We start from the raw sequence: 11,192 nt of genomic DNA on the forward strand, positions 1-11,192 counted from the left end.
CTTATCTTAGGTGTTTAGTTTAAATTTTGTTTTGTGAAACTGTGCTCACACTGACAGTTTAGTAATGGCAAGCCAAACGGGAGAGGCAGAGCTGATAAACCTGTGCAGAACTTGATGTGAAATATGCTAGGTATAAAGCCTTGCCATTGACCAGGAGGTTTGGATGATGATCGAGTGGAGAGCTTTTGAAATTACATGAGTGTGTGTAGGACACATGATAGCATTGCAGGAATTATATCAAACAAACAGAACCAGGCCTTGAAGCTGGAGGAGATGTCTGGCGTGGGCCTCCTCAGGTCCAGCATGGCAAAGAGCAGGCAGATCCATCCTCACATTGTCCCTGCCTGCTGCTGGCACAGTCTGGACTGCTTTTAGCTTTGCCTGTTAAATAAAATTCCATCTTTTACATCTGACTTTCCTATGGACCTGTAAAAGCAACAATTAAGGTGTTACTTAATGAAATACTGGAGTAGACTACTATTTCTGAAAAGCAATTTTCTCTGGATGGCTGACAGCCTTTTTAAGTGTTTCAGAAAAGGGGATATGTTTTTAAACTCAACCTTCATTGCTTTTGCTAGTTTTTGCACAATAGTGGAGTTTTAGTGTTTTTCTTGATCTCCAGTTTGGGTTGTGTTGCCCTTGCTAGTGTAAATAACCATTCTCCTGCCAGAGTAATCTCACAGGGAGCAGACTTGACATTATATCAATGCTATGTGGCACTCACCTGCCTGGTTCCGTGGTTATCATGAATCTCTCTCCCATATCAACCCTTTTTTTTTTTTTTTTTTTTTTTTCATGATTTCTTGCCAGAAAACACAACTGAGTATGAATAGCTGTGCTTGGATTTTCACATTGCATGGTTGGAAATATAGCACTTAGAAGCAAATTTATAGTTGAAAATGATAAAATTTACTAAACAAAAAAACTTGCAGAGTGATCTTTCCGCCTCTTGAAATCTTAGTGATTGTGCAGCTGTTCTCTCCTGTCTTTTCCTAAGGCATATTTGTAGATTTTTACAAGGAAAAAGCATGTTTGGGAAACTGTGATTGTAAGTTAATTAAAAATAGTTTTAATTTTAGAAAACTAAATGTGTTGGCAGTAGCATACTCATTGCTAATGGGTGATTGTACTTTTTCAATAATAATAAGAGATTCAATAAAGCTCTAGAAGATGTTAGGATATGATTAACTAGATAATCCGTGTATTTGATTTTATTCCCAAATAAGATGGATCTCTCAGACCCAGAAGTCTGAGTTGATATTTTATAATTATATGAGACTCTTGAGCTTTCTTGCAGATTGCAATTCAATTCTGTAAGAAAAGAGCTTTAAAACAAGAAGAAAGAATGACTGCTTCTAATTCCAGGAAGGCATTGTGACCAGCTTGGTCAGTTTGCTCACTGTCCCAAAGGGAGCCCAGCAGATCGTGCACCGTGCTGTGCTGGAGCAGCGAGTACAGAACCCAGCAGTCACAAATTATACCTTTCTCAAATACTGCTTTGGTTCTGTGGAAAAAATAGTTTCTGAGAGTGTTTATCAAAATGCCAGCTGTGGTTTTCCTTTCCTAGAGGATATTCTGTGGTGAGGTACATCAGAAATGGCTGAAAAGGTGATTGGCACTTAGTGGACAACATGTGGCAGACAAATGGCAAAATTAGGGACCTGGATCACAGAGGCAAAAAGCTGGTGACTTGTTTCTCTGACTCTGATGATAGGTTATGTGTGGATATATATCTTTATTCATACATATCTCGTATTCTTACACACACGCAGATCCACTCCATGCTCTGTAGATGTTCTACAGTGGATTATGCTCACATCACTGAAAACAGCATAGGCACCTCTGGCAGATGTGGCTGAGATTCACAGTTCTGTTCCACCTCTCTGTAGTGCCAAGGGCTGTAAAGCTAACAGATAAAAAAGCTAAAGATAAAAAAGTTTCTGTAACAGAAGAGTGGTCAGTTAAAACAATCTGATCTTTTCCCATTGAGGATGCTTTTTTTTCATCCATAAATATTGTTGAGTTAAATACTTACTGGGGTATGAATCCAGGTGAAGAGTCAAGCAAACGCACAACTGGCTAAATTAGGAGAGAAAAAAATAGCTTGTTGAATCTACCTAGGATAGTTACTATAACTGCTGAGTATCTTTAGGGGTTTTCTGGGTCCTAAGCCAAACACCTTATGACTGCAAAAGCTAACAGAGTGTCAATAAAATAAAAAAAACAGAAGTAAATATGCCACATAAAGAATAAAACTTATTTTTAAAAGTCATTGTTTCTTGTAAAAGCCATCTGAGTTGGAGCTAGAGCAATAACTGCATTAATATACTTTAATCTCCATAGGATTTAAATTCAGAATATGACAAACTGGGTCAATGTCATACATGAGAAGATGGGGACTTCAGAGATAAGGCTGGGGCAGTTGCTCTAAATACTGTAAATTGCAAACCCATCATTTAATCAAAATAGCTGATTTCTGGACATCTGCATGCTCTCACATATTTGTGCTAAGTTTATCAAAACGTGTGAACAGGAGCTTGGCAAAGCCTCAAAGTAAGTTTAGAGCATGGAGTAAGTTTAGACCAGGGAGGACCATGGCCAAAAGTGAGAGGTTCCTTTAGGAACAGACCTGGTGCTGCTGGCACTGTGGCACCAGGGGATGTGTTGACCATACACAGACACTGGGAGGAATAATTAACTTTGCACCTGCTCAAGGAATGTTCTCATAAAGGAAATCATATAAATATATTGATTTGTTGGAAGAGAGCAATGCATGTCCTTCTGAAGAGAAAGAAACTTCTGCTTTGAAATAGGGGAAGATGCCAAAAGCAATAGATTAAAATCAGGAATGGGTGGTGATACGAACTAGAAATCACTGCATTCAGTGTGGTGCAGTCATTAGACACAGATGCTATACTGGAGATAAAAATGGAAATGGAAAGCTGGGCTCTGGAAAGAAATTATTCATTGCTTTGCAGTTCTCTACAGGACAAGTTAAGTGCTGTCTGTCATCTGATTAAAAAGTAACTGAAATATATCTGTCATGAAAAAACATGGCAAAATTGGAAAAAGTTAAAGATGGGGTTTTCTCTAAAGTTCTCTTAAAGGACATCTTTGGTCAAATGTCAAAAAACCTGAAAGTATTTCAAAGGGCCAGCATGGAATTACTGTATTTATCTACACACACACACAAATTTTGTATTTCTGTTTTATATTTAATATTTTAAGTGTATACTAAATGTATATAACAAATGCAGTGAATATCTTCAGAATTAATGGTGATGAAATGTAAACAGTGAGGAAATGTTAACCATATGTTTATCAATTTTTCATTAAATATATAAATATACATCTATTTATACTCATGTGTGTATATATAGATACACATGTACATGTACAAATGTGTAGGAATTAAATTTATGTTTCCAGTTTGGTTTCATCATTTTTTGAGACCAAGTTTGTGGACTCTTGCATTGCCTGCTCCCAGTGGAGTACCTAATTCTGTATGTTACAAGTGTGTCTGTCCAAGCCTTGGACACGTGGAGGACTAGCTGCTAATGTAGCTGTCATATCAGAAACTATTTTCAAGACAAAGAGGTATTCTGTGGACATCCCTGAATCTGTGATATATTTTGTTACATTCAAAGAAAAGAACAAGTAATCATTTTCAAGCTTATTGTAAAGAAAAGCTGTAAATTGCCTAATTTTAAGGTAAATGAATAGTATGTCTCCAGGCCTTAAGATTCCTAAATGAAAGAAGAATGTTGCCTTTTTCACTATTTCAGCCTCCAATAATCAAGCAGAACTTAGGTGCATGTTCACTAGCAAATTTGTGAAGTTGCATTTGAATGAAAGCAGCAGTGAATGCAAAACAATTGTTCAAGTTATGTGGTTAATTCCAGTTTAAAGTGTTCACATTTGGCTAATTGCATTCATTTATTTCTTCTTAAGGCAAAATGGGGAAACAAAATAGTAAGCTGGCCCCTGAGGTGATGGAGGATCTGGTGAAGAGCACGGAGTTCAATGAACACGAGCTAAAACAGTGGTACAAAGGATTTCTAAAGGACTGTCCAAGTGGTAGACTGAACCTTGAGGAGTTTCAGCAGCTCTACGTAAAAGTAAGTTGTTCACTAAGTTATTTGTTAACTTAAAAGTAAGTTATTTGACTGTAGAAAAAGTTTTGAGGTAACTTAAAGCAAACATATGATGCAGAGCTGCTGGTCATTTAGACTGAGGAATAACTTTGCAGAAGCAATGGTAAGGATGAGGGAATGAGTGGGAAGTGTTGCCCTCATCACACCAGTGATTCGTGTAACTATAGTGACCAGAACCAAAAAACAACCAAAAAACCTGTGATTTATTCACAAGAAATATAATACATTCTCTGTGCTCTGAAATTCATGGACATCATTCACCTTCAAAGAATGGCCATGGTCCTGTTCAATATAAACCATGTGATTGCTGGACATACTTATATAAAGTGGGGAAGTTTAATGCCAGTATGACCTGCAGATAAATTATGCACTGTGCACAAAGGGTTTCAGCCATAAATTTTAGGTATTGCATTTATTTTTTTCCCTGCTGTCACTTTTTTCTTGTTTTATTGGGAAGGGAAAGCAGGCTGATCTGTTTATTTTCTCCTTATTTTCCATTACTTTGTCACGTTCAATGCAGTCTTTCCCTTACATTTATTATGTATTTATTCTGTAACAAGAAGAACATGGGGGTAGCATAAAAAATGTATTCATGTTACAAAGATAATTATATTTTAATTCAGAATTGAGTGTCAGCCTAAAGGTCAGAGACTTCAAAGTAATGTTAATTAGGAGAAATATTGAATGGCAGTGATGAACTGTAGGATCAGAACAGCTCATAAATACAATGTGAGGCTGAATAAAAATAAAGCAGACGTTCAAATGTAAGCAGTTAATATTGAGCACACTGGCAATTTTTGCAGACACGTGGGACTGTTGTTTCCTTCAAATGCATGCTACAGTTATTTCCTAAATTTCTTCAATGTTGAACCAGGTCACTCTGCAAACCCTTCTTTCTAATGAATTGTTCTAGCAAAAACTTCTAATTCACCTTACACAAATAATCTCCTGTCTTCATATTTTAATATTTATGGCTGAAGAAGATGTTGCTTTGCAATCCTATTCTTACTAAACAAATAAGTTTGTAATTAATTATATTTTCAGATTAAAGAATTTGTACAGCCTCAGGTGTTGTGCTTGTTTATAAGTTCAGTTTTAAACAGTACTCACTGCACATCCAGCAAGAGCAGACATCCAGTCATTTCTCATACATGTTTCTGGGAAAAATAAACAGTCATTAAAAAATCCTTAATAAAGTGTGTTTCTCTTCAGAAAATCATTTATTTTTGGAAAATCACAGTAAAGGTGTTTTGGGGTATTTTTATTGTTTTGTTTTGATGTTTTGTTCTTTGGGGGTTTTTTGTTTGTTTTTATTTGTTTATTTAGGTTTGTTTTGTTTTCTTGTTGCAGGTTTGGTTTTGGTTTGGTTTTTTTTGGTTGGTTTTTTGGTTTTTGGTGGAGTGGTGATTTTTGTTGGGTTTTTTTTTATTATTTTCTATGCTGTGAGAAAAAAACCCATGTGAAAATAGCTCATAATTCCCAGGACTTCCTTCCTCCAAATGGGTGCTTGAAGCACTTATAGATATCTCACAAGATACTTTACTCATGAAGACACATCAGAGAGTAAATTCAATATCAATATTTGCAGAGATGGTAATGCAAAAAATAACATGAAGAGTGCAAGCAGTATTTTGCTCTTGATATTTGAAGACAGCTTTGTAATCTTACTAAACTGCAATATCCAACTTTTAGTTTTATGGCCTCATGTATCTTTAGACATGGACATCAAATATGATTCTCTCCCTTGCTTTGGTAGTTGTGGGGTTTGATTTTTGCTCTGTAATGTCACTGCCATATATTTAGTCCATTTTATTGTCATCCTGTATTTAATGTCTATATGGGGCAAAATACTAATTTGGTGAGGAGAAATATGATTGGCTGTAGTAAATCCAGAGTTTTACTTCTCTCTTTGTGGCAGAAATGCCTGTAAAATAATGTCTCTGAGGAGCTCACAGTCCGACTGTTGGCCATGGTGGCGACTTCTCCTGTGTAGGACATTCTGTCTGCCCCAGCTTCTGGCTGCAGATAAACCCCCAGATGTGAAATCTGATCTTTCCAGGAGCAGCCACCAGCAGGAGACCCAAATCATTATGATTACATTTATAACATTTCAGTTCACTTAAAGTATATTCAGGGTGAAAATGCACGAAGCATGTATTGATTCGTAATTCCTCTACATAAATTTATAGTTGGGAGGGATGACATTTATCTGTTGGTCTGAACTGGATTTTATTGAGAAAGATTTCCATAGATCAATATATTTTGAAAATAAATACAGGAGTTGCCTCTATTTCCAGTTCATTTTGACCTAAGATGACATTGTTTCTTTGTTTGTGACATCTGTGGGGTGCTTTTTCATGTGTGTTGATTATAAGGGCTTGGTCATCTAACTTAGATGCAAAGGAAACTCCTTATTGTTTTTACTCACACACAGTAGAATATATCCTCATCCTAAACAGACAAAAGATTTTATATTAGCAATACTTTGAGGTGAATTTCCTGGTTATCTGCACTTCTCTTCCATCAGAACTGCAAAGTGCATGCACAGTCTTGGGGCATAGAAACTTGTTTGGGTTTTGTTTATTTTATGAAACATAAATAGATGAGTCCTAGATGTTCACACCTGAAGTGTTACTGTGTCTAATTCCTGCTAATTAGCTTGAGCTGGTCTGAAAGGGAACATCCAGAAGCTGTGTGATGTGGATGTCAGGTCCTCAACATGAGCCCTTCCAACTCTACCTATTGGCATCAATTGTACTGTGCTGTTTACTGATGCAGATGAAGACTGTATTGACTGAAGGGGGAATTACTCTACTTTGGCTTGGAATTTGCTATTGAAGTTTCCATTATGAATACAAATCATCCAGTGCTTAAAATAAGTAGCAGTTACACCAATGGACTCCACAGAAAAATTATTTGCAGCACTTTTAGTGGAAGTGTCTATAAAAATATTTAGTCAAGAATACCTCTTTTGAATAAGCAGCTAATAGGCAGAAATATACTTTACACTATTGCATATAACATTTTATACTGCATTTTACATTTTCTGCAATATAATAGGTTCATTGAAAGTACTGGTTCATTTTTTTTGTGGATAGATTCTTCTTGGGATACAAAATCTCTGACAAATTGTTTGGGCTCGTGTTTCCCTCCATGGCACTGAATGAAGTACTGCTTCTGCAATATTTTAAATAGTTTATTGAAGAACTGGTTATATACTGCAAGTCCAGAGCCACAAAGAGTCCTAAATACTGAAACACTGAGTTAGCTGTCCTGACAGTCTGCACAGAGCATGGGAGGGGAAGAAATCTGCTATCTGAAGATAGCATTCTGAGAAAGCTAAAACTCGAGCCAGCTTTTGCAAGAAACATGAAAAACCATGAGGCATTGCTCAGGACAGGAACTGGTGCTAAATTCTAAGTTTCTCCTGAGTATGGGAGTTGCATCTTCCTACTGCAGAGAATCATCTAAACAGTAGGAAAAGCAAAATCAACTGACTGGAGTCCTTTTGCTTTCTCTCTTAAGTGACAAAAATAATGTAATTGCCGTACCTTTATCACAGTGGTTTATGTACTCTTTAAGTTGTAGAAAACTGAATCAGTTAGAGGAAGAGCATTGCCAGCAGGTCGAGGGAGGTGATCCTACCCCTCTACTCAGCCCTGGTGAGTATCTGGAGATCTGTGTCCATTCCTGGGCTCCTCAGGACAAGAGGGAGAGGGAGCTCCTGAAGCGGGTCCAGCAGAGGGTGACAATGATGAAGGGACTGGAGCATCTCTGTTATGAAGAAAAGCTGAGGGAGCTGGGCCTGTTCAGCTTTGAGAAGAAATAACTGAGAGGGGATCTCAATTTGTGGGTATCTGGGAAGGTGTCAAGAGGATGGACCAGGCTCTGCTCTGTGGTACCCAGCAATAGGACAAGAGGCAGAAAGTGATGCACAGGAAGTTTCACCCGAATATGAGGAAGAAATTCCTTACTGTGCAGTGACCACACACTGGAACTGATTGCCCAGAGCGGCTGGGGAGTCCCTCTCACTAGAGATACTCCAGAAGCCTGTGGATGCACTTCTGTGCCATGTGCTCTGGGATGACCCTGCTCGAGCAGAGAGGTTGGACAAGCTGCTGTGGTGTCTTCCAACTTTACCCATTCTGTGAATTATCATGTCTCTGTTTGAATCTGCACTGCTTGCCCTTTCATTTATCTACCTGTAATGAGATAAGACCTTCTGGGCTGCTGGCAATATCCCAATTAACCTCTTTTTCTGTAGGAAGTAGCATCAGCTGAGCTGGAACCTAGAATTTCCTTCTTCAAAGAGAATACCCTAACTGTTAAGCTTAATCCTTACTGACTGGCTTAATTTTCCTTTTTCTCTCCTAAAAAGTCCTTAATTCTTTTATCTTGCATAAAACTTCATTGGCATTGCAGGCAGAGAGCTAAGAAATTAATATACAAAACTGTCATTAAAATAAAAAATACAAATAAAAACCTCTTGACTGTTCCTATCATTCTTTAGGGTTTCTTGCAGTCTAGAGGGCCAAATACATTTTCCTTCAGATCTTTTGAATTCACTGGGTTTAAATGAATCTGCCCTGGAGTGTGTAAGTGCATAATCACTGCTAATATTCACAGGAATTATGCATTTTTATTAAGTGGTAAATAGGCTTCTATATTGTGATACTTCTTGGAACTGGGTCACTGAACATGAGAAGCATATCCCTGCTTTAATAGAAACAAAAACCAATGGTCCTTTAACGGGAAGAGCAGAGTTAGGAATGATCATGATATAATGCTAATATTAAATAAAGTAACTGTGAATTTATTGCACCAATATTATTTAGATGTTTTGGAGTTTTATAGATAACTTTTAAATGAAGGAAAAAAAAGAAAAAAGAATGCTATTTTATTAATTAGAATAAAATGGTTTCTCATATTTTTTGCTTCTATCTCACATTTCTGGCCTTGAAGGAATTGATTTCTAATCCTTCATTTTAATATGCGTAGAACAAAAGAATCTCAAAAATCTGTTGAAATTTCAGTGGGTGTATTTGCAGGCTCTTTCAAGACAGACTAGCATCTTTCTAAAGATGGCACAGAGCTCCTCAAAATATCAGGTTAGAGCTGGATTTCAGGCTTTCAGTGGCTGTAAAAAAGTAGGAAGGCACAGCTGTGTTTACAGATGTCCCAAACATAGATGCAGTTGTACTGGCAGAAACTGATGTTTCCTGGGATCATCTCTTAACTGGTAGAGCTGTGCTGGTTTTATGAGTGTCCTTTGGCCACTTAAGCTCTCCCTATAACAGGAATACTTTTAAGGTATCTCATACCATGTTAAATATATTATGCCAAATATAATTGATATATTTAGCATATTATACCAATCCTATGTTGCTGTAGAACTGCAGCATGTCCTGAAATAATGTAGATTATAAAAAATACTAATTTATCTACCCACACAATGATTTTAGCCTTGTTGCTACGTTCCAGAAGATCACATCTGGTGTGCCAGCAGTATTCCTGGACAATATGACAGGATATTTGCTTGCATGAATCACCTAAACTTAACTGCAATACAGAAGACATCATATGTATTTATTTATAAAGATGACTCTAAAAAATCTTTAAACTTGTTAATATTACTGCTGTGCTATTGAATTTTTCAAACTGATGTGGAATAAGAAAAATAATACTGTTATTTTAGAATTTTTTGATGCAAAAAAATAGAGCAACAGAGAGCACTGGTTTGGAGACATCACAATAAAGAGCAGTGCATATCTAGATAGGCAGAGTCTGGAAAGGAATGACAGTAACATTACTGGCCTCAGTAGAAGTATTGCTTGTGGGAGGTTGTAAAACAGTTGATGAGGTAGAGATTCTTAATGCATTCCTTAAGCACTTAATACCAATCTGCACATCTGAGACAATTACTGTAAGTCATTAGAAAGAAATTCTCTTTTTCACCAGAGGTTCAGTGAAGTTGCTACGAAAATAAAATTAATATAGCAGAATCTAAATGGCAGTGTGCTGAAAAGCAACTGTGCTTGTGGTCCTGCACTATCACTGGGGAGTACTTTCCAGGATGAGCAATGTGCTTGGAGCTCCAAAGCTGTATTAAAACTGGGTTCTGGTAACTTTGAAAGTGATTGCAATTTCTTTTCAAACAGGGTTTGGCTAAAAACAGAGTCATGGTCTTGTTGCCTGGATGTTTTCCATACAAAACTGCTTTTGCCATTATTCTTTTTCTTTTCCTTATAGGCATGAATAGGCAGGTGCTGTGCCAAAATGCAGGTCTACTCCTGAACCACATAAAAAGGTTTATTATATATTTCAAACAGAAGCTGAGATTGTGCTCCATGCATTTTAAAACAAAGGGCCAGAATGCCTATTACTTATAAAACCTAAATCAAACAAACCCTGAAGGCAGTGTTAGCTTAGAAGATGACTTTGAACAATTCAGGGAAGGGGACGATACTGGTAACGTGCCTTTCTGCTGCATTTCTGTCTCTGTGCTGATCCCAGGAAAAATAATGTCTGGGCTTAATGTTGTTCTGTGGAACAGATTTTAAAATCTGTCTTTAGTAAATAGAGCTTTAAAGATCAGCAACCATCCTGCAAAACAAAATACAGTAAATAAACATGGATTCTCATTTAAGCTGCAAAGCAAATTGAAAACAGTTATTTCCAGAAGAGGACCAGCATGCAGAGGAGCAAACAGTTCTGAAAATACGGCTGTGAATCAAAACACTGTCTACTAAGAGCCTCTAACAATGTGGAATGGAGTCAGTTTAGATTGAAACACTAATCTCAGTGAAGCTAATGGGAGTTTTCATTCCTGATCCTTACTTAAGCGCTTAGGGCTGTGCTGAGCTCCCGAAATTGTTTATCTTTGTGAGACCCGAGTGCTGTGAAGTCTGGTGCAAGCTCCATTAACTCTTTGTGTCCAGTCCTACAAGCTGGATCTGGAGTCTGGAGAGCTCCTCTCATCAGGTCTGAAGATGTGCACACTGGGACCTGTCATGTAAAGGCAGCAATGGTTTAAACACT

The 11,192-nt window shown here is 37.3% G+C and overlaps 1 protein-coding gene across 2 annotated transcripts in view; it reads left to right on the plus strand.

Annotated features, from left to right (window-relative positions):
- VSNL1 (visinin like 1) overlaps window positions 1-11,192 on the plus strand; it is an 85,253-nt gene that overhangs the window by 34,920 nt on the left and 39,141 nt on the right. For both annotated transcript variants that reach the window (XM_015622411.2, XM_015622412.2), the window contains exon 2: window positions 3,952-4,118. In XM_015622411.2, coding sequence (XP_015477897.1) covers window positions 3,957-4,118 — 162 coding nt within the window. In that variant the 5' untranslated portion in view covers window positions 3,952-3,956. The remainder of the gene's footprint in view (window positions 1-3,951; window positions 4,119-11,192) is intronic.

The sequence above is a fragment of the Parus major genome, chromosome 3 (assembly GCF_001522545.3).
Source record: "Parus major isolate Abel chromosome 3, Parus_major1.1, whole genome shotgun sequence".
Taxonomy (NCBI): domain Eukaryota; kingdom Metazoa; phylum Chordata; class Aves; order Passeriformes; family Paridae; genus Parus; species Parus major.